The sequence below is a fragment of the Marmota monax genome, unplaced genomic scaffold (assembly GCF_021218885.2).
Source record: "Marmota monax isolate L192 unplaced genomic scaffold, Marmota_monax_Labrador192_F-V1.1 WCK01_AAM20220418_F8-fsc00071, whole genome shotgun sequence".
Classification (NCBI taxonomy): domain Eukaryota; kingdom Metazoa; phylum Chordata; class Mammalia; order Rodentia; family Sciuridae; genus Marmota; species Marmota monax.
Window position 1 is genome coordinate 6,066,028 of NW_026695217.1, and position 24,807 is coordinate 6,090,834.

The 24,807-nt window shown below is 35.3% G+C and overlaps 1 protein-coding gene across 6 annotated transcripts in view; it reads left to right on the forward strand.

Moving 5' to 3' along the window:
- The window catches only part of Lyst (lysosomal trafficking regulator), a 161,463-nt gene that overhangs the window by 39,363 nt on the left and 97,293 nt on the right, over window positions 1–24,807 (forward strand). For all 6 annotated transcript variants that reach the window (XM_046432009.2, XM_046432008.2, XM_046432010.2 and 3 more), the window contains 11 exons: window positions 1,165–1,326; window positions 2,725–2,881; window positions 4,424–4,650; window positions 5,309–5,375; window positions 11,668–11,777; window positions 13,257–13,683; window positions 16,644–16,788; window positions 17,398–17,571; window positions 20,943–21,103; window positions 21,775–21,965; window positions 24,297–24,542. In XM_046432009.2, the coding sequence (XP_046287965.1) occupies window positions 1,165–1,326; window positions 2,725–2,881; window positions 4,424–4,650; window positions 5,309–5,375; window positions 11,668–11,777; window positions 13,257–13,683; window positions 16,644–16,788; window positions 17,398–17,571; window positions 20,943–21,103; window positions 21,775–21,965; window positions 24,297–24,542 (2,067 nt within the window). The remainder of the gene's footprint in view (window positions 1–1,164; window positions 1,327–2,724; window positions 2,882–4,423; window positions 4,651–5,308; window positions 5,376–11,667; window positions 11,778–13,256; window positions 13,684–16,643; window positions 16,789–17,397; window positions 17,572–20,942; window positions 21,104–21,774; window positions 21,966–24,296; window positions 24,543–24,807) is intronic.

Genomic DNA, 24,807 nt, shown 5'->3' on the forward strand with positions numbered 1-24,807 from the left:
CCATACCAAGCTGATCTTTGCCATTGCTTCTGGGGTTGTGTGCATGTTCTTGTGCTTGGCATAATCTTTCTTCTTCTGTTCCAGTGCCTGCTGTTTCCTGCTTGTTCTCTGACCCTCCCATACAATTCCTCTGGGGTACTTGGTCACTCAGGCACCTTCTCAGTTTTCTGTTCTGAGAGCATTTTGTTCATAGTTCTGGTAGAGTTATCGTCATACTCCTATGTACCTGTTTCTCGTGGTGGATGGTAATTCCTTAAACAAGTTGGTTTCTTTTCCATCTTCATGGTCTCATCACCTATTTTAGAGATACAAGCAAGCACCAAGAGCTTCCTTCATGAGCAGAAGGAAAGGACTGAGAGAAGAGAATTAGAACTTCTTAGAATCTTAAGGAATCTCTGAGAATAAGTGATAAGTGTTTTAGACAGCTTTTTTTTGCTGCTTTGACCAAAATACCTGACAAGAACAATTAGAGGAGGAAGAGTTTATTTGGGGACTCAGGGTTTCAGAGGTCTTAGTCCATAGATGGTTAACTCCATTCCTTGAGGCTCAAGGTGAGACAGAAAATCATGGTGGAACAGTGTGGGAGTGGAAAACAGCTGGGAACCTGGCAGCAGGAAGCAGAGAGAGCAAAAGAGAGAGAGCTCTACTCAACAAGGTCAAAATATACACCCCAAAGGCACACCCCAGGGATTCACCTCTCCAGCCACACCCTACCTTCCCTCAGTTACCACCCAGTTAATCCCTACTGAGGATTAATGCAATAATTAGGCTAAGGCTGTCCTAACCCATCTTCTCACTCTGAACTTTCTTATATTGTCTCACATATGAGCTTTTAGGGGACACCTCATATCTAAACCACAACAATAGAAAATTTGTAAACTCCAAAGATGGTTAATTGAAACTATGAAGTTTCAGGAAATAATCTTTGTGATGCAATTCATTTATGGTAATTGAAGCTTAAAAACAAGTAATATATTTAATAAATAAAAATGTTATTAACTTTCCCATAGAATGTTGGGATAAGAGGTCAAAATTTATATAGTCAATTTATTTCATATCAACTGTAAATAAATGGGATTTCTGTTTGTTAAGAAATTATTTATTTTGTCACTGTTTGTTAAAAACATGTTATTGATATTCCTGGTCTCTCTTATTTTACCTTAGAACTTGTCTGTGGAAAATATATTGTTTGAAATGAGGGATCATCTTTCCCAGTCAAAAGTGACTGAGACAGAATTGGCAAAGCCTTTGTTTGATGCCCTGCTTAGAGTTGCCCTGGGGAATCATTTAGCAGATTTTGAACATCCTGATGCTGTGACAGAGAAGGTATGAACCTATATGGTTGTGTTATTGGGTATGACTAGCAGAGGCAGGCGTATGAGATGGGACTAGGAGGTTAGTGAATGTGGTTCTTAGAACATAGGGACCCAGATTTAGTCAGGTGAGTTCCATGGGGGTAGTGTTTCATCAGTACCTTACCTCAAAACACAGAAGAGCAATAGGACATGCTTTTCTTTAATCTAATCTGGAAATTTACTTAGAATTACTCCAAGTAAGACAAATATATGATTTGATTTGATAAGTCTTACATATAACTGAGTTTATTAAGTGGTAATTTAGGAATGGTGAGATTCAGCTATCTAATCTGGTCCTATATTGATGCAGTTAATATTTCCAGAACTCTACTCATTTTAATTTTAAATCATTCAATATGAAAATGACTAGTACTTTCATAGAAAATAGCAATCATAGTATTTTAGTGGTTGGTGTTAACATTTTTTTTTCTAAAGTAACTTTTAATTTTTTCCCTTTAACTTTTTGGTATACAGTTGACTCATTTCTTCTTTCATGTTTCTTTTATGTTTGTTTCATTATCACTAACCTTTATATAACTTCTCTTTGGCCTGCTGCTAGTCAATAGATAGATGTGATGTTTAATAATCTTTTACTGAAATATATTACTGCTTTCCGTAACTCTATATCTATATATCTATATCTTTATTTTTATTTGTTTAATTTTATTGAGCCTAGGGCCTCACGCATGCAAGGCAAGCATTCTACCACTGAGCTACAACCCCAGCCCATGCCTGCTATAACTCTAAAATGTCAACATACTTTGTGCTACTTTTTATTATTGTTGCAATAAAATACTCTGAACTTTTTAAAGTGAACATGTTTCTTAAGTGAAGATATTGATAGCATTTTCATAAGAAAATGTCTTATCACAGATGTTACAACAGGAAATTAATACTGGGACTCTTGATTTTTGAGATGCTTATATGTAGACATTTGCATTCAGAAATCTTCTTCACTCCCTTTGAAAAATTGTCATATCTTCTATGGTTAACTAATTTATGAAGTATTATTTGTAAAAATTCTTTGAAAAAATTTCCAATAGCAAATAAGTAATATATAAACATTAAATAGTGCAAAGTATAATTCCACCTCCTAATGATCTTTAGTCATTCTTTATTGTATAACTAGAATGAAATTTCCAAGTAGGTTTATTTTTCAGGGAAATCAAGATGACCCATCTGTTAGAAACCACTTTAAATGAAGTGTTAACTTGTCTGAAAGGTACTAGAAAGTTTGGCTTAGTGAATTTCATAATTCATAATGGTTACTAGTTAGTAAGATTTTTTTTCTCAAAAAGTAATAAATATCCTGTTGCTAGAAATGAGGGAATATTACAACTGTTGCCTTTGAATTATACTGATCTTCTAGAGTCATCAGTCTGAGGAAGAGTTGTCTTCCCAACCTGGAGATTTTTCAGAAGAAGCTGAAGGTCCTCAGTGTTGTAGTTTTAAACTTCTGGTTGAAGAAGAAGGTTATGAGGCGGATAGTGAAAGCAATCCTGAGGATGGCGAAACCCGGGATGACGGTACAAATGTTGTGGATGTGCTTGTGATTGGATCTGCAAAGTGGTTCAGAGTGATGCTTACTTTAGAACTCTGTATTGCCTTACAATTTAAAATGTATCACGTTAAGATTTATTTGATCTTCACAACAAATCTGGCATTCATATATGCAATTTAAAACATGAAATGGATCTTGTTATCGCAAACATTGACTGAGAGCCTAAGAACATATGTGTATTTTCCCGGTTTCATATTCATTCCACTGGGAAATATAGACAATAATTATCAGAAATAAACAACATAAGCAGTATAAAACCAGGTGATGTGATAGTGGTTGAGTGATTAGGGACACCCTTTCTGAAGAGGTGATATTTACAATTGAGTTCTAAATAAAGAAAACCAGCCAAATACTGGCAGTTTATTATAAAGAATAAATAACAAAAGGAATGCAGACATCATTCTGTGACATCCAAGAATTCAGTATAGATTTCTTCTTAGTTTTCTGCAGTCCACTTTTGCCCTTGGGATGGAACTACATTGCATATGATCCTTTGTCTCTGGGCTTAAAACTTGAGTGGAATGGGAAAGATGGGTTGATTTGAGCCAAAAGATTTCTAGGAAAGCTCTGTCTTTTCCTATACTGGCCTTATGAATGTCTCAGTACTGTTAGTCTTCACTAAATTTAAAGTTGTTTATCTTCCTCAGAGTTAATTTTCTTTTTCACAGAAAATGAATGGGAATAATCATTAATATTTTGGTTAAAGGATATAAGGAACCCATGGTTGGTGCTTTTTGAAAAGATATCAATTTAATGATGGTTTTATCATAATATAGGTATGATTTTGTAATAGTATAGTGATGATTTTGTAATAGTAGATGTCTTCCCTTTTGTGTTTGCTAACTAGATCTCAACTTCAAGAATTCTGGTCCAGGTAGAAATTTATAAATTTCTTCATTATATGAACATTTTTTGAAGATCACAGCAGTCTCTTTTTAAGATCTGTCTCCCAAAATGTCATATTCAGTAAGACAGACTCTTTTTCACACATATGGAGAAGACAAAGTTTAAAATTCATCCACCCACACCAGGCACAGTGCATACCTGTAATTCTAGCTAGTTGGGAGGCTGAGGCAGAAGAATTGCAAGTTTGAGCCTAGAAATCAAGAGCCGAATCTACTATTTTCGTAGTAATATGGGCAAGTGAATTAAACTACCCTGTGATCTAGGTATTTTGGGGGCAAAAAGTTTGGAATAGTAATTTTTCTCCAGTTGTGTTGGAGGAGTATATTTAATCTTTATCACATATGTATAAAAATTGCTGTTGGTAATATTTGTAGTTTTATTGGATATCAAAATTACTTTTAAGATTACTCATTAAACTTCAAACTATCCACAAGACTTGATTCAATACTTGAATCAAAAGTAATATTAGAGGAAAAGATTTTATGAGCATCTTCTTATAAATAGCACTTTTGCCACTAGGTCTTCTAAATGGAAATAAGGTTTAAAGTATTTATTCAGTGTTTTAGAGTATAAACATAGTCTTTCCTGTTTCCCTTTGCAGGGGTAGATTTAAAACCTGAAGCAGAAGGTTTCAGTGCATCAGTCAGTCCAAATGACTTGATTGAAAAGCTCACTAAAGGGGAAATAATATATCCTGAGATTTGCATGCTGGAATTAAATTTGCTTTCTGCTAGCAAAGCTAAACTTGATGTGCTTGCTCATGTATTTGAGAGTTTTTTGAAAATTATCCAGCAGAAAGAAAAGAACATTTTTCTACTCATGCAACAGGTAAATATGTTTTAAGTTTGATCGCTATCTATCACTGATATCCCAATCCCCCATATCTTTACTTATAACCCAACTCATCTGAAAATTAGTTGAGATGATCACTTATCTTTTATAATACCTGTGGTTTTTAAAATTTTTTTGTAGTTGTAGATTGACAGCATGCCTTTATTTTGTTTGTTTGTTTTTATGTGGTGCTAAGGATGGAACCCAGTGCCTCACATGTGCTAGGCAAGCGTTCTACCGCTGAGCTACAGCCCCAACCCCTAATACTTGTGTTTTGACCTTGAATGTCTTGTCTAACATTCTAAAATCTTCTGATTCTATATTTCTCTAAAGTAGCATACAAAGTTAATATTGTCATTGGCTGACCAGTAATGAATCCCTTTTATCTTTCTGAAAATTGATAACTTTTTTTAAAATTGCATTTAATTGTAAAGTATGTTCATTGCTTTAAAATATTTTTAAAAATCAAGATAGTATGGAAAATAAATGCATAATTAATCCTACCTAGAGCATTTTTCCAGTCATTTAAATGCGTGCACATGCCCACACACACACTCACAAGATTCCTATTAAATAATTTATTACTTTGTTGAAGTTTTTCTGTTTCCATTTGGTAAAACATTTAATTTCTTATGTTTCATTTTATAATCTTCAGGGAACTGTGAAAAATCTTTTAGGAGGATTCTTGAGTATTTTAACACAAGCTGATTCTGATTTTCAAGGTGAGTTAAAACTGTTTTTAAAAAATAGCTTTGAAATTGTTTTGTTCTTGTGTGAAGAGTTGATCATCACAGCATCCATTGGCATTATGCCCTGATTTCAAAAGTACCTTTATATACATCATCCCATTTGTCCCTCTGTCTTCCTCAATTAAATAGACATACTTAATGTATAGGGATGAAAATCTAGATTTGGAAGGATTAAGTAAATTGTTGGGTAGTGTTGCGGGGATGGTAATCTGGCACAAATGTTCTGCTACTCCCTTATCTCATATTGTCTATTCTCTAATTAGTGCTATCTCAGACATTTGAAAAACTAATAATGATATATAATATGATGCTTAGCCACAATAAACCTAAATTTTAGTTGGAGTATAAAAGCTAATATAAAACAATAATTTGGGTTTGCACAATGTTTCCTTCTGACTAAATTCAGATTATACAGTTTTGGCAGAAATACTTGGCAGTAATGTTGAGTCCTTCTGAGGGCATTATATCAAGGGGTTCATGGTGTCTATAGCTTATTACTAGTGACATTAACTTTAATCACTGTAGATGCTGTCTGCCAGGTTTCTCCATTGTATAGTTACTATTTTTCCCTTACAATTAATAAATATCTTTTGGGGTTGTAGCTTAAAATATGTAAATATCCTATTTTTCCTCATACCTTAACCCACAAATTTTAGCATCTATTGATAATCATTCATAGAAACAGCTAAGACTGGGTGTTGGCCAAATAGTGATTTTCTATTCCTGTCATTCTTTCGACATTTATTAGTTGGGATTATACTGTAAAGAAGAGCTTTATTTTTCTCCTCCATTTACTTATGTCGTGTATGGGTGTATTATTATACTCTGTATTGCACTCCTCTCTGTCAGAGTCCCCTGCTACCATCTAACATTAGTATGGTGTCTGTTACAATTAATGAAGCTATGTTGATATGTTATTAACTATGTTAGTTTATTCAGATTTCCTAAGTTTTTGCCTAATATCGTTTTCCTGTTCAGAGATCTTACCCAGGATATGCCATATTACAATTAATTCTCAAATCTCCTTGCTTTGTTGTTTTGGTGTCAAATCTAGGAAGATCCAATCCGAGGTCATAAAGATTTAATACTTATTAAAATAATTTTCTTCTTTCTGTATTCTCTGCTTTTTGTTTTCTTGCATTCTAATTGTAATCTTGAGTCTTTTGGATGTACCCTGCATGTGTCTTGTCTTTTCTCTCATAGTATCCACTTCTCTCTTTTTTTGCTATATTTTGGAAGATATTTTTCAATTCTGTTTCAATCTTTTATTCAGTTTTTAATTTGGGCAACTATCTATTTTATATTTTTAATTTTTTTTTTAGTTGTAGATGGACAGGATACCTTTATTTATTTATCTTTATGTGGTACTGAGAATCAAACTTAGGGCCTCAAACATGCTAGGCAGCGCTGTTATCACTGAGCCACAACACCAGTCCTCTATTTAATATTTAAGCGCTCTTTTTGTTTGATCATTTTCTGGCTATTTCTTTTTCATATGAGGATAGAATATATATATATATATATATATATATATATATATATATATATATATATATATATATCTGGATATTAACATTTTAAGATGATTTCTTAAAACCCCTAAATTACTATTTTTCCTTCTAGAATCAGTTTATTGATTATTCACTTTTTACATCTTGGGATTATTCTTTTAGATTTCTGATTCCGAAATATTTTGTGAACCTGTTTTGCCTATTTATATTTAAAAAATTGTTGGGGATTTCCTCTAGTGTTGTAAAATTATTTGTCTTCCTTTTTGGCCTCTTCTCTGCATGGATGTCTGTTGAAGAGTTCTGGGTGGATGTCCTAAGGAGGAGATGCCCTAAGGAGGAGAGCTTTACTTTGGGGAGCCATTAGGGCCACAGTTACCCCACGGGGCACTTTGCGTACATCATGAAAATGGGTCCACTGCACACAGAGCTTGGCCTGTGAGGAGCATCTTTCTTCATCCAGGCAGGACAGCTTCACCAGAGTGCACAGCCTGGTGAGCTGGTTAGGCAATTTGACCAGTATGCTCAGTAGCCATGATGTTGACATTCCACTGCACTTCTGAGCTTTCACTTGGTAATCCATTTCATTTCTTTAGAAAAGAATCCTTAGGTTTTTAGCCTAAAACTGAGAACTGAGCTATCTGCTCTCTGTAATCAGAAATAGGAAGAAAGGTGAAGGTCACCAAGAGACATTTCATTCATTTCTGTGTTTCAGCAGCATTCTCTCTTTTTTTTTTAATAATTTTTATTGTTGGTTGTTCAAAACATTACATAGTTCTTGATATATCATATTTCACATTTTGATTCAAGTGGGTTATGAAATCCCATTTTTACCCCGTATACAGATTGCAGAATCACATCGGTTACACATCCACTGATTTACATATTGCCATACTAGTGTCTGTTGTGTTCTGCTGCCTTTCCTATCCTCTACTATCCCCCCTCTCCTCCCCTCCCCTCCCCTCTTCTCTGTCTACCCCATCTACTGTAATTCATTTCTCCCCCCCCCTTTTTTCCCCTTTCCCCTCACTTCCTCTTGTATGTAATTTTGTATAACCCTGAGGGTCTCCTTCCATTTCCATGCAATTTCCCTTCTCTCTCCCTTTCCCTCCCACCTCTCATCCCTGTTTTATGTTAATCTTCTTCTCATGCTCTTCGACCCTACTCTGTTCTTAGTTACTCTCCTTATATCAAAGAAGACATTTGGCATTTGTTTTTTAGGGATTGGCTAGCTTCACTTAGCATAATCTTCTCTAATGCCATCCATTTCCCTGCAAATTCTATGATTTTGTCATTTTTTAATGCAGAGTAATACTCCATTGTGTATAAATGCCACATTTTTTTAATCCATTCGTCTATTGAAGGGCATCTAGGTTGGTTCCACAGTCTTGCTATTGTGAATTGTGCTGCTATGAACATCGATGTAGCAGTGTCCCTGTAGCATGCTCTTTTTAGGTCTTTAGGGAATAGACCAAGAAGGGCAATAGCTGGGTCAAATGGTGGTTCCATTCCCAGCTTTCCAAGAAATCTCCATACTGCTTTCCAAATTGGCTGCACCAATTTGCAGTCCCACCAGCAATGTACAAGAGTACCCTTTTCCCCACATCCTTGCCAGCACTTGTTGTTTGACTTCATAATGGCTGCCAATCTTACTGGAGTGAGATGGTATCTTAGGGTGGTTTTGATTTGCATTTCTCTGACTGCTAGAGATGGTGAGCATTTTTTCATGTACTTGTTGATTGATTGTATGTCCTCCTCTGAGAAGTGTCTGTTCAGGTCCTTGGCCCATTTGTTGATTGGGTTATTTGTTTTCTTATTGTTTAATTTTTTGAGTTCTTTGTATACTCTGGATATTAGGGCTCTATCTGAAGTGTGAGGAGTAAAGATTTGTTCCCAGGATTTAGGCTCCCTATTTACCTCTCTTATTGTTTCTTTTGCTGAGAAAAAACTTTTTAGTTTGAGTAAGTCCCATTTGTTGATTCTAGTTATTAACTCTTGTGTTATGGGTGTCCTATTAAGGAATTTGGAGCCCGACCCCACAGTATGTAGATCGTAGCCAACTTTTTCTTCTATCAGACGCCATGTCTCTGATTTGATATCAAGCTCCTTGATCCATTTTGAATTCACTTTTGTGCATGGCGAGAGAAAGGGATTCAGTTTCATTTTGTTGCATATGGATTTCCAATTTTCCCAGCACCATTTGTTGAAGATGCTATCCTTCCTCCATTGCACGCTTTTAGCCCCTTTATCAAATATAAGATAGTTGTAATATTGTGGATTGGTTTCTGTGTCCTCTATTCTGTACCATTGGTCCACCCGCCTGTTTTGGTACCAGTACCATGCTGTTTTTGTTACTATTGCTCTGTAGTATAGTTTGAAGTCTGGTATCACTATACCACCTGATTCACACTTCCTGCTTAGAGTTGTTTTTGCTATTCTGGGTCTTTTATTTTTCCATATGAATTTCATGATTGCTTTATCTATTTCTACAAGAAATGCCGTTGGGATTTTGATTGGCATTGCATTAAACCTATAGAGAACTTTTGGTAATATCGCCATTTTGATGATGTTCTGCCTATCCATGAACAGGGTATATTTTTCCATCTTCTAAGATCTTCTTCTATTTCTCTCTTTAGGGTTCTGTAGTTTTCATTGTATAAGTCTTTCACCTCTTTTGTGAGGTTGATTCCCAAGTATTTTATTTTTTTTGAGGATATTGTGAATGGAGTGGTTGTCCTCATTTCCATTTCAGAGGATTTGTCTCTGATATACAGGAATGCCTTTGATTTATGCGTGTTGATTTTATATCCTGCCACTTTGCTGAATTCATTTATTAGCTCTAATAGTTTCTTTGTAGAGCCTTTTGGGTCTGCTAGGTATAGAATCATGTCACCTGCAAATAGTGATAATTTAAGTTCTTCTTTTCCTATTTTTATGCCTTTAATTTCTTTCGTCTGTCTAATTGCTCTGGCCAGTGTTTCGAGAACTATGTTGAACAGAAGTGGTGAGAGAGGGCATCCCTGTCTTGTTCCAGATTTTAGAGGGAATGCCTTCAATTTTTCTCCATTCAGAATGATGCTAGCCTGAGGCTTAGCATAGATAGCTTTTACAATATTGAAGTATGTTCCTGTTATCCCTAGTTTTTCTAGAGTTTTGAACATAAAGGGATGCTGTACTTTGTCGAATGCTTTTTCTGCATCTATCAAGATGATCATATGGTTAAAAATCCTCAATAAAATTCTGGCGAATCGGATACAAAAACATATCAAAAAAATTGTGCACCATGATCAAGTAGGATTCATCCCTGGAATGCAAAGCTGGTTCAATATACGGAAATCAATAAATGTTATTCACCACATCAATAGACTTAAAGATAAGAACCATATGATCATTTCAGCAGCATTCTCATTCCCTCTCCTGACTTTAGACCAACAGATGAACCCTGCGCTGCTCTAAGTCCCTTTGTAATTCAAAAGAAGTTGGATACAGCTTTCTCTTTTATCCCTTTACTTCTTCTGGGCATGGTGGTGCAAGTTTGTAATCCCAGTGACTTGAGAGGTAGAGGCCAGGAGGATCACAAATTCAAGGCCAGCCTCAGCAATGTAGTGAGGCCCTAAGCAACTTAGTGAGACCCTGTCTCAAAATAAAAAATAAAAAGGGCTGGTGATGTGGCTCAGTGGTTAAGCACCCCTGGGTTCAATACCAAGTACCAAAAAAAAAAAAAAAAAAAAAGTTTTTGGCTTTTTTTCACCTGACATGTCCCCAATGCACACAACCATCCTCGCTGCTTTTAGTTTTCTTTTTGTTGTTATAGATTTCTTCCTTTTGGTAACTTTATACTTTAGTGCTTTGAGTTTTCAGTGGTTTTACAGAAGTAATCCTCATTTGAAATGGAAAAAAAAAATCTAACATTTTATTCTGCTCATAATTACTTTCCTACTCTAAAATCCTTATAGGGTTCATGTTACTTGGAGCGTAAAGTCCACTCTAATTTGTGGTGTCATTGCAAATTGTCTTCCCAGGTGTGCCCTCTGTGACACTGTTGCATCAGCTCACTGCCTTTGTAGACTGGGTGGCTTAAACCTAGCTTCAGTTCTCTGATCTTCAGGTCTTTCAAAACTACCATTCTTTTAAGATACACCTCAGGTTTTATATCAGTCTTATTTTTGTCATTTCTGAGGTGGTAATAATAATTGATTCATATGTTTTTGGTTTTGGTAAGGATCAGCTGAGATAATGCATGTAAAAATAACCATTGAACACTAAAATGTGCTCTATAAAGACTAAGAAGATATTTTACTCTAAAGAATTCTATGAATTTAGTGCCACTGTTTGTATTTTATGCTAAACTCCTTAGTAAAATAAACTATTTAAACTAGTTTGTGATATTTAAGTATTTGTATAATTTTTACTATTTTTACTTAATTCTGTCATTTAATTTTCCATGTAAGTAATATACTATAATATTAATTATAGTAATAGCTATAACTTAAAAATTTCAAAATGAGAAGGTAACAGACCATTTTATGGTAAGGGGAATGTCAACATATCTAACAGATACTCTATTGATTTAAAGAATGCCTTCAGTTTACTTATAGCTAGCCAATCTTTTAAGAAAAGTGTTTTGTTGGTTGAGTTGCATTTAGTTACCTTGCTATTTGTTCAGCAAATTTTGTGATTACTAAATTGTTCATAATCCATGCAAGATGCTTATTTGTTTTCTTTAATTAAATGTGTACTGGCTGTTTTATGTTTAGCATGCCAGAGAGTACTGGTGGATCTCCTGGTGTCTTTGATGAGCACAAGAACATGTTCAGAAGAACTAACCCTTCTTTTGAGGATATTTCTGGAGAAATCTCCTTGTACAGTAAATATGCTATGATTTTTACATTTTTCACTAATATTAATAGAATGTATTTAGTTGGAAATCACTAAGCTCTTTCTTTTGATGTGGCAATTGTTATATAGTCAATTTCATGGTGTCATGTATGAAGTACCCAATTATTTTATTGTTTGCATATATTTTAACCAAGTCAATATTCACTTTGATTTTGACTAACCAAATTATAGTCCCTTTAACATACTTTGTCCCTAACCTTTGTGCTTGAAAAATGCTAATTTTAATTACTAAAACAATTTAATTGTAATTACAACTATCTTTGAGATCATTCTTTTCTAAAAACAAGATTATCCACTTCTCAGTTATCTTCCTTATTTTCTTTTCCAGTAGGATAGCCCAGTGGCTTTTAGTTGTTGGGAAACCTGTGTGTGTGTGTGTGTGTGGGGGTGGGTGGGTGTGGGTGTGGGTGTGGGTGTGTGATGCTGGGGATGAAACCCAGAGCCTCTCGCATGCTAGGCAAGCACTGTACCACTGACCACATCCTGAGCCAAGGTGAACCCATTTTTATGATGAAATCTCGACTAGAAATGTTTGTAAATAAAACAGAAAACATTGAGGCTGCTTTGTGTAAAGCAAGGTTGGGATCCTATCCCTTGCCAAACTCACCCCCACTTCACCTTCTGCACCAGTCCTGTGGCCTCCAAGGAACTATGGAGAGCTGGCTGTGTATTTATGGAAGGCTTGTAGTACTTGCAAGCTCACTCCCTGATACCAATCAGCATCAGATGTCCTTTTATGTGTGACTTGGGCATGCCACTAGGCCAATCTCGTCTACTTTTTTACCTCTTTCTCTTCTTAATTATTCTTCTTCCCTTTAATTAAGTGTTCATTTCCTCTCTCTTAATATTTCAGATCAACCAAAAAACATGTAATTATGAATCAATCTTAAAACCTTATTTCAGTTTGCCAAACACACATGAAAGAAAATTTATTTGACTAGGAAAAAAGCATATGAAATAAATTAGAAAGTAATTGAGCATTCAGTTTTATGAAGTCAGTCACGTTGTAGTATCATTCAGAAATCTGGAGAATTTTTAAGGTCTTTGATTACATCACTCATTTTAAAGTAATTGAGAAGAACCACAGTGTACAGGAAAATGAATGCTTTTTTTTTTTTTTTTTTTTTTTAGAAATTACTGATATAATCATCATATTTAGCCTATAATGCTTAAAACCAACTCATAAATATTAGGTTGTACCATAAAAATATCTAAATTTAAACTAAATTAACCACAAGAGATTACAACTTTTAAGAATAAAGTATGTTTGATATTTCATTTTAACTGTACAAAAATAAAAATTTTAAAGATATGCTAGATAAGAAGGTATTGAAATAGAAATACTGATGTATGTGGTTTTGTTTATATTTTCACTAATAACCTGAATTTCAAAATAATTATGTACTTGGTTACATGATTATAAAGTTTCATTCGTTTTTTTCTCTAGGAAATTCTTCTTCTGGGTCTTCTGAAAATTGTGGAAAGTGATGTTACTATGAGCCCGTCACAGTATCTGACCTTTCCATTGCTGCATACCCCAAGCTTAAGCAATGGGGTCTCACCACCAAAGTGTCCCGGGATCCTAAACAGCAAGGCCATAGGCTTACTGCGAAGAGCACGAGTTTCACGGTCCAAGAAAGAGGTTGACAGAGGAAATTTCCCCCATCGGCTGCTTTCCTCTTGGCACATAGCCCCAATCCACTTGCCGTTGCTGGGGCAGAACTGCTGGCCACACCTGTCAGAAGGTTTCAGTATCTCATTGTGGTTTAATGTGGAGTGTATCCATGAATCTGAGAGTGCCACAGAGGAAGGAAAGAAGATAAAGAAAAGAAACAAATCCTTGATTGTACAAGACAGCAGTTTTGATGGAGCAGGTATGATGACATGATTATCATTTGTACACCAAGGTTTTTCAGAGGGCAATTTTAGTCAAGAGTTAAGATATACAGTAGTGTTCTAACTTGTTCTTAATGTTCTTCACCTTAGAGGGCCTGATTTACCAAAGTCTGAGTTCCAGATAGCCTTGAAATTTGGTTCCTTCTGTACTTTTTGTCCTGGGGGTAGGGGGACAGGTGGGATGCTGATGGGGTCATCAGCCCCATTCCCTGCCTCTTTTTGGGTCCTGTTTCTGGATAGGGTAGCTCCTGATGTTAGGATAGGAAAAGCTGCAGCCCTAGAGCCACTTTTGTCTGGCATCTGGTTCCAGCCCCTATCAGGCAGCCCTAGTCCACTTTCTTTCCCTTTGTTTCAAGTTTTCTTTCTGGTGTCATGCCTGACCTCAGTGGCCTTCTCTTAGTTCCTGTCACAGGAGTTTACATGAATCATTCATTCCCCAAAGTAAGAATATGATTCATTTCAGCCCTTTCTATAACTGAGGAATTGTTATGGTGCCTTGTAACTGTATCTTCTTTCTCGTATAATCAGGGCAAAAATTGTGGCTCAGCGGCAGAGTGCTTGCCTAGCATGTGTGAGGTTTGATTCTCAGCCTCGTCACCACATATAAATAAACAAAATAAAGGTCCATTGACAACTAAAAAATATTTTTTTAAAAAAAGCAGTGTTTGGTGGAGGGAAATAAAGTAAGTAGGATAATTCTTAAGGCCCATGGAATTAATATAATAATAAATATAATAATTGAATGACACAGAAGTTGAGGATTTTATATGTACATGTATATGTATTTTATATGTATAGACATCACTAACTATTCATCCTAGAAGTCTTACCCACCCCTTGAAGACTCTATTTTAGAACATAAGCCCCCACCCAGTGTCTGGTCTCCACTGATCTGTACATGGAAAGGAAAATTCCTAATGACACAGTCAAGATTGAAGCAGTGGCAAGTACCATCTAATTTCCACCATTGGAATCCACTTTTCATAAATGTTTTCCATGTTACTAACAGCATAGCAGTTGTATGCTTTTCTGGGTTAGCCTTAGAGGCTAAACTTTAAAATAAAAAACTCGTCAAATAATTTGTTTCAGGTAGTTGTAGTATCTTCTGTGGACGAAGTGTGCCTCCTGAGAGTGATAGCACTGAAAGGGTACTGCCTGTCACGGCATTGTTGCTGCTTCCACCACTGCTGCTACTGATGTTTAACATGCCTTGTGCCCTTTTGGTTTGTGTGCCGCTTTGCCCAACTCTCCCTGTGTTCATTTTTAACCCTGACTGCAAGTCAGTAAGGAGAGCGCTCACACTCTCCATACCTGTAGCTGAGGCTAAGCAACATGATCAAGTCACATAGCTGGAAAGTGGTGGAATGGGACCAGGCCCATCTGTGTTTAATTCTCAAACTTAAACATCACTGCTCTGCTGAAAGCAGATTGATTTCTAATGTTGTAGTGGGGCATTCCCAATGTGAGCAAGGTCTTAATAAAATGAATAATTGTACACAACTGAAAAAAGTAAAGATCCAAAAAATTTTTGAGTTTAAATTTAAAAGATATGGGGCTGGGGCTGGGGCTGGGGTTCAGCGGTGGAGCGCTCGCCTCACCCGTGTGAGACCCTGGGTTTGATCCTCAGCAACACATAAAAATAAATAAGTGAAATAAAGGTATTGTGTTCAACTATAACTAAAAAATAAATTTAAAAAAATTTAAAGATGTATTAGGAAACATTTTAGAAAGGTTATTGTGCATAAATACTAAAAAAAATCTAAAAATAGCAGACATATATAAAAATTTTTGAAGAGAAATGAAAAACATATTGCAGTGATATCACCTATTCTGACATTGAACTGTATACATTTGAGGAGGTTATTTAACCTCTCAATTCTGTCACCCCCAATGTAGGGATAATAATATTCATCTCCTAAGATTTTTATGAGCATTAGGTCAAGAAATATTTGCTATATTCCTGCTCCCTAATTCCTAGGTACACACTGGTATTTGTTTTGTTCGTTTATTTGTTCAGGTTCAGATTTTAGATAGAAATGTTTTTTTAAATGTTAAAACAGATATGAGTTCTCTATATCTATCATATTTTGGGCACTGATCCTCAAAATAACTATTGACTAACTCTTCCTCTTTAGGACTGTTGTCACTATGCTCAGAAGAGTATTCTTAAAAATTGGTGGTAATTATACCTGTTGACAATTAATATTTATGCAGTTTAACAATAATTAGTAATGTTCATATTCTGTAGAAGTCTAATAAGCCTTTGGATGTGCATTTTGGTAGATCTTAACGTAGCTTTACATGAAGTCACAGGCATCATAGTAATAAGTAGTTCATCATATATATTCACGTAGTGCAGGGTTCAAGTGGTGAGAGAGAGAAGTTGGAATCAATAACCAGATAGTGCTTAGCTGTAAGCACTTACCTCTTTGACTTAAAGAAACTATAATGTAAAGTTTCAAAATCTCTTAGCAGTTACATTCAAAGATCACTCACCAGGGAATCTAATATTATTTTCAAACAATATAATTTTTTTAAAGGAGTTTTAATATGATCAATTTTTATGACAGTTGTGGAGTGAATTTGGTAGTGTGAGTATGTGACAATGTTGTGTGCTCTCTGGACCAGGGTCAATGTTAAGTGCCCAGTCCAACGATAAAGGCAGCTTGGTAGAGATGGTAGTAAGTCACTGAGGTGGCAGCCCAGCAGTCATGCTCACGACTGCTCTCAGTCATCATAGACTTTAAAACGTAGTAACTTGTAAAGCGCTCGATAACTGTTGGTGTGTATTATGCTCTTTTGGAGTTAATATCTAAACTTTGGAAATATTGTTGTTTGGAACAGGTGAAGTTCCGACATTTCAGGTAAATATTCTGCTACAAATGAACCACCATACATCATATTCTTTACTGACCATTCTAACATGTTTTTCTCATAGAGAGCGAAAAACCAGAAGGTGCAGAGTATACAAATCCTGGTGAAAGACTCATCGAAGAAGGCTGCATCCATTTAATTTCCCTGGGATCCAAAGCGTTGATGATCCAAGTGTGGGCTGATGCGCACAATGGCACTTTTATCTTTCGGTATCGATTATCCTTAACCCCTAATGAATAGATGTGCATTTAAATAATTTAGATATTTAATATGAGAGCCAATAATGTGAAATAAGACCCAAAACCAAACAAACCAATTCGTTACTTCAGAATATGTATTTTATAATGTTAGAAAGGTTTCTAGGTATCTTGTATGCATTAGTTCTTCACTTTTTCAGTCAAGTGAATCTACTCTCAAAGTAGATTAGACCTCCAATATGTTCAGACATTTGGACATTTATTAAAATAAATGTGAACCAAATATTACATTGTCATTTCTAACAAAGACAATGACTATGTACATAGAAATAATATTTGTTTACAAACTGATTTCTGGAAATTATTGCCCTAAATTAACATCAGCCAATGACGCTAACCTATCTTAGCTCACGAATTGAGGTAATAACATAATAAAAAAACTGATATTTTTGGTTGTAAGACAAAGACCTACTGACTTTTCAAGTTATTTTATTTAAAAATATAACTGATTTTTAACCTCACTTAAATATTTAGAATTGTAGTTCTTATGCATGTATTAAATAATAAGGCCAGAATTTTCATGTTTTTCAGCCAATATGTTTTCTTCCCTTTTTTCTGTAGTGTATGCATGGATTCAAATGATGATATGAAAGCTGTTTTACTAGCACAGGTTGAATCACAGGAAAATATTTTCCTCCCAAGCAAATGGCAGCATTTAGTACTCACCTACCTCCAGCAGCCTCAAGGGAAAAAGAATGTACATGGGAAAATCTCCACATGGGTCTCTGGACAGAGGTATGAAGCGTTTTTTAAGAATACATATTAATCTCAGTTATAATTTCAATTAGTCTATTATAACTCTAGAAAGAGTTCCGAAAACTGAAGGTAAAATTTACTATATATTAACATAAAAATTGTATTAGAGTTGTTTTTTTCTACTTATCCCTTTCATACAAAATAAATCTGCCATAGAATTAACTATTAAGGCTTAACACAGTGGGTCTGCTGTATGCATGGGTTCTGCACCTACAGATTCAACCAACCTCAGACTAAAAATATTCAAGAAAAAGTTGTGTTTATAGTGAATATATACAGGGTCTTTTTCTTATTATTCTCTACACAATTCAGTATAACAGTTATTTACAAAGCATCTATGTTGTATTAGCTTTGATAAATAATCTAGAAACGACTTAAAGTATACAGGAGGATATGGGTTATATGCAAATATGCCATTTTGTATGAGAGACTTGAGCATCCTCAGATTTTGATCTGCAGAGGTCCTGGGATGGGGGGCAGCCCCCTATGGATACTGATGGATGATTGTATTTGTGTTTGGGTAGAATGCAGAAAACCTGGACATTTAGATATTTATGTACAATAAATATTAGATCAAAGAATAAACTATAATTTTAATCCTCAAACCCATGTTGTAAAAAAATTCACAAGGAATTATTTAAACAAATTGGCTAATAAAGCTTATACCTAAATTAAATTAGGCTCCTAAAAGAAATTACAATGAATAGAGAAAAATGTAAATGAAATTATAATGACTGTAAGAAAAATGGCTGGAAGAGACTAAATTAAATAATGAAGGGACATGGTAAAGATATTTGAGAGGGTATACTGACTGCCAAGCTGCCAAGTCTGGAGCTGAGCCCACAGACCATTCTACAGTGTGTCCTTTAGCTAGGTGCTTACACGCATCTTCTAATGCCCAGAGCAGGCTAGACCACAGAAACAGCATGCATCTTTAGCACAAATCAACCTGTTCATCCATTCATCACATTTATTGAGCAATTGCTGTGTGCCTGCCATTGCTATAGGAGGCTGCAGGAATTGATTGCTTTTAGCTGTCAGGCTTCAATGATGGAGGAAGGCAGGGAGAAGGGGCTTATGAATGGCTCTGGGGTAGCTGGTCCACAGTGCCTGCCATAGGGAAGAACAGGTTTGGCAGTTAAATTAAGAATTCAGCTTTGTTTTATTAAGTTAAGAAAATAACTAATTAAAGCCTAATGTCCATATTCCAAATAAATGCTGTCTGGAAAGTTCTCAGTCTTCACACCTGCCTAACCCTGAAATGGTAGCTGTAGCAATCAGTAAACTTGTTTGCAGAACATTGAGTCAGATTAGTTGGAGTTGGAGGTGGGGCTGTGAGTGGATGCCTCTTTCCCCTCTTGGACTCTCTTATTTCTGGAACTCCTGACAAGGGCCAGCCATTGTATTAAGCACTTTACATAGAGTGTCATTCTCCCCAAACACTATGAAGTTGGTGTATTTACTCTGTTTTACCTGAGTCAACTGAAACCCAGAACAGGGTAAGGTAGCTGTCCAAAGTCATGGCATAGGCAAGGAGCAGAGCTGAGATTCGAACCCAAGCCCTGACCCTAACTGGAGCCCATGCTTTCAAGCCCTGTATTGTAAAGCTCTGCAGCCATTTTCTGAATCAGGTCACCTGACTGATATGAAAACTAAGTAAAATAGACACATTTAGAGTGAGAGATTAGGTTGTCATCACAGACAGTTCTGAAATTAGTATGATCACTTGATTCACATATCATTTTCTTTGTCCTCCCGTTTATTTCTACATTCCTTTGAAGACATTTTTTGTCATTTGGTACAAGTTAATGACTTAATTAGCAGAGCAGTGAGCATGTGAACAAGGACAAAAATATTCTCATATTCAGTGCTTTTGTCACTTTCTGAGCTATAGATTAAAATTCAGCAAAGTAGCAGGATACAAAGAATAACTTCTTAGTAATAACTTCTTAAAAATGACTTATTAATATTTCATATAAGTTGTGATTTGATGAACAACACATAAATATGGTAGAAATATATGGCATAATAGATAGTTATTGAATTTCTTTTGCATTCATCTTGCAGTAGGTTTTCATTCACCCTTAAAAATTATATTATCATACTGTCACCAGGTGGCAGTAGTGTTTTAGTTACAGTCATTTTTTTGTACCAAGGATTGTCTAGTCTCAGCCTATTAAAATAGTCAATTTTGTTTGTGAAATATGAAACATGAAAACAAAAGGAAAATTTTAAATAAATATACACAAAGTTGAATTTCTTAAAAGGACCTAACCATGTTAGTTTATTCTAAGTCTTCATCTTATTCACAAATTTTATCTAGACTTTGTCTTAATAGTTTACCTTCATTATCTTAACATGAATTTAAGACATGCCTAAAGTAGGGGTAGAGTTTGACACTCATCAATTTCACTAGATGAAGAAGTCCTCCTAGCTTCCCTTCCTGTCTATGAGGAAAGTCTTGCTTTTCCTGTCCTTCATAAGCATCCCTGTAACCTTTATCCGTGGAGAAAAAAGACTAGTCCAAAGTTCTATAATCCTAAGCATTTAAAAAAAAAATGTGGATAGCCTTGGCATTTCAGTGGTGAGACAGAGCAAATTTTGGTGAAGTGACATTCTATTTCTGCTTAGTCTTCGAGTCCTTTTAGAGGATATGAAATTTTAGGAATTGTTTACCAAAATAGTAGTCTTCTTGGTAAAATTAGGAGAGGGATGGTTGGTTTGTTTCTGTAAACCAGGAAGGCACATATGCAGAAGTCCAACAATGACAAAAACTTGGAGTGAATGGCTGGCTGGTCACACTCCCGTGACCTATTGTAGACTCTTCAGTCACCTTTCCTTTGTCTGCCTTTCTGTGGCATGTGGATGGGCAGCACTTCTGACCCAAAGCAGAACCAGCATCCTCTCTTCCCATCACCAACCATGTATACTGAGCCAAGAAGCAGTATTCAAGAATGTCCCATCGAAAGGGGAAAATAATACAAGGGGGAGAAATGAATGACAGTAGAGGGGATAGAGAGAGAAGAGGGGAGGGGAGGGGAGGGGAGGGGGGATAGTAGAGGATAGGAAAGGCAGCAGAACACAACAGACACTAGTATGGCAATATGTAAATCAATGGATGTGTAACTGATGTGATTCTGCAATTTGTATACGGGGTAAAAATGGGAGTTCATAACCCACTTGAATCAAAATGTGAAATATGATATATCAAGAACTATGTAATGTTTTGAACAACCAACAATAAAAAAATTAAAAAAAAAAAGAATGTCCCATCACTAAACAGTCATACTTTAAAATGCTTAGTTCTAGTACTCCCTGAAATCACTGACTTGACTTTGTTTTCAATGCAGGAAGCCTGATGTCACTTTGGACTTTATGCTTCCAAGAAAAACAAGTTTGTCATCAGATAGCAATAAAACATTTTGCATGATTGGCCATGGCTTATCATCTCAAGAAGAGGTTTTGCAGTTGTCTGGAAAATGGGACCTGGGAAATTTGCTCCTCTTCAATGGTATATTTTCCCCTTGGAAGCATTTCCAAAATTTTCTTTCATTTAACAAATGTTAAACTAAGTACATTAACCCAGCTAAAATATAGATCTCTGTTCCTTCACCTGTGTTTAATAAGTAGTGTATTCCCAAGATCCTATGATTTACTTTTGAAGAATTTAAACCTTTTCTAATGTGGATCTATCTTACGACTGAAATACACATTAAGTGCATCTCTCTCTATCCCACTCCAAACATTAAATCAGAATCATTTTACAGTCCTGAAAAATGTAGTATCAGGACTAGTAAATGTAGAATGGTTGTCTCTTTTATTTATAATTTTAGTGTGTCCTGTCAATACTAAATTTTCGGGGAGGGAGGAGATACAATTTAAAAAATATGTCATTAAACCTGGCATATAGTAGTATTCAGATAGTGCTTATTGAAATATGGGAAAGAATAAAGACATCAATTCAAGTTTATTTTAAAATGGAATTTACCAAGATATAGTTTCCATTTATTAAAAACAACAAGCAAAACAAAACCAAAAGCTTGTTTTCTGATTGAAGGAGCATATAGATAGATGTAGTGAATAGTTGATGGAATCTGGCAAAAAGAACTCTGGCCCTCTTGTCCTCCGTGACAGATTCTGCTTCAGTTTCTAAGTAACTGACTGTATTTCTCTGCTACTCAGGAGCGAAGATTGGTTCACAAGAAGCCTTTTATTTATACGCCTGTGGACCCAATTATACATCCATAATGCCGTGTAAATACGGCAAGCCCGTGAATGACTGCTCCAAGTATATTAATAAAGAAATTTTGCGATGTGAACAAATCAGAGAACTTTTTATGAATAAAAAAGATGTGGATGTTGGTCTCCTAATTGTAAGTTTAATTTTAGAAATTTAAACTTTAGAGTAAACTTTATATAGGTATATTTATTGAAATATATACTTCCCATGCATTAGATTTCTAATTTTTCATTTTGTACCTTAATATTTTCTTACAGTATTTCTTACAATATTTTATTTTTTTCCTGAAAAAAATACTCAAAACACTTTGTCACTCTGTCATAATTTCAGGTTTTAAATTTATATCTATTTTTCCTTGGAATTATATTTCTGTAATAATTTTATCAGTTTATACCTAGTAAAAATTCAGGAAAAATGTTTGTGATACAGTGAAAATATAAGCCTTATATACTTTTTATAATATTGCTCATTATATTTCCTTTTCATTCTTAAAAAATAAATACTAATGTTCATTTATAATATTAGTTTTAATTACATGTATCAGGTTTTTGATAACTGATTTTTTAATATTAGTAGAAACTAACAATATTGCCTTCAAAGTATTGCTAATATGATACTCTTGTTTTTTTTTTTGTTTTTTTTTTTACATTATTCTAATGTTTTGTTCTACCAGTATACAGTTTAGGAGCTACTGGTGGGGATTTTGCATTAATAACAACTAGAAAATAGATTTCTTAGTCTTAGAAGAGCTACTAAAAACTGTTACATCTGGCCATGAAACTGTTCCTCCTCTTGTTGTCTTATTGTGTGGGGTTTTGTTTTTTTTTTTTTCTTTTCTTGGAATGGGGGGTTGCTTTTGTTCTTGTGGTGCTAAGAATCAAACCCAGGGTCTTGTGCACTCCAGGCAAGGGCCATGCCACTGAGCTGCCTCCCTGGCCCTTCCTCTTGTTTCTTGTGAGAAGAACAATTGTAGACAGAGAGATTTCTTACTTGACGCAGACTACTGTTTGGGAATGTATTTATTTATTGTTGAGATGTATGTTTCAAATAAAAAAATTATATGTAGCTCAGTGGCAGAGTGCTTGCCTACTATTGGGAGGCCTTGGGTTCATGCCACAGCCCCCTCCTCCACAAATAATTCTATTTTAAAGCTATAACATGTGACTAAAGGGCAAATTATAGTACAGATGTTTTGTAAAACACATATACATCTTAAATGCTGTCAAATATATATCTGTGGCAAAATAGAAACAATGGATAACTATGGAGTGTATCAGAAGTTCTGACATTAGGCATGTAATCTCTTATCTCTAAGGAATACTTTTACATGGTGTGTGCAGAGTGGGCCTGAGTAGGTTTTGGCTGTCAACTATTATCATGTGGGGGCCAGAGATGCTAACCGGTCTAAGTACCAAGGTCCACTCACTGAGAAGACTCACTGAAGTTTATCAGAATACCTGGATAAGAGCTTCTGATGGAGTGTGTCTGTGGTGTGGCCAGGAGCATGCCTTTTTGGTAAACTCCTGGGTGACCCTGCTGTTGCTGCTGGTTGGGGTCATGATTTGAGATCCTCTGCTTTAGGGAAAGTGAGGTATTCACACAAGTATTTGTTCAAGTAATAATTTTATCTCAACCATGTACAACAGACTGTGTAGGTGCTTTAGCTGGTTTACAGATATACTTGTTGGTGTATCTGATGAAATGATACTTAAATTGCCATGAATCATACATGACTAAAGCCCAGGATTCCCTCTGCTTGTATGAGAAGACACCAAGTGTACATGATTTCCCTGGGCCTGGGCTGCGCAGCTGCTGCCACTGAGACTACCTCAAAGTTCATTCTGCATTTAAAACTTACGTTACTTTTTAAAGTAGTTCGAAAAAACTTGGCAGGGAGCTAGAAACTATTCAAAACTACCCTATGCATGGGAGAAATATTGAAAGTTCTACTTAATTTTATTTAGTTGTGCTAATAGACTGGAATTCTATTCTAACACAAAAATGTAGTTTAGAGCTACTTTTAAATTAATTATAGGCCCATGAGCAAATCTAAAGCCAAAATTTCAAATGATTTGACCAGGGTCTCCATATTCCTAAGTGCTTAGGGCAGTGCTTTGTTTATAATATAATGAGTGTGGTCTAAGACTTAGCTGTTGTTAGTAGTGATGGTAAGCTTATTCTAAGCTGACCAAAGCTGGAATCCTTCTCAATCTCAATGTGTTTATATTTTCAGTCACAACTCAGTGACAGTGATTTCCCTTTGGGAAGCACCCTTGCTTCTCATGTTCATCTTTATTCGGTATAGTAGCCATTAAAAAAGCAAAACAAAACAAACAAACAAAAAACCACACACAAAGATAAAGACTACCTGGGTGTCTTTCCACTTTGAAATATTTATTTGCCAGCTGATGACTTAACCTTTTAAACTTTGTTTTGTAATTAAAGGAAAATATTTGTGTTTCAGGAAAGTCTTTCCATTGTTTATACAACTTATTGTCCTGCTCAGTATACCATCTATGAGCCAGTGATCAGACTAAAAGGTCAGGTGAAAACCCAGCTCTCTCAAAGACCCTTCAGTTCAAAAGAAGTCCAGAGCATCTTGCTAGACTCTCCTCAACTAAAAAACCTCAAGCCTACTGAGTGTAAAACGATTCAAGGCATTCTGCACGAGGTTGGCGGAGCTGGTATCTTTGTTTTTCTCTTTGCTAGGGTAAGACTCACTATTTTTGTTTTGTCTAAAAAGAATCTACTTCTTTATTATTAATTAAGAGTTCCTTATGAATTACAAAAAAAAGCTACACCTAACCATACTAAGATAAAAATCTCATATTAAGGATGACATAAAACTTTCTGCAACAGATGGTTAAGGTTTCTTCTAATTTATGAAGATTTTAGAAGTTTTCTGTTATCCACAAATGTAATTAGAACAATCAAATATTAAATTATGAGATTTTAAATTGCCTTTGGAAAAGAAT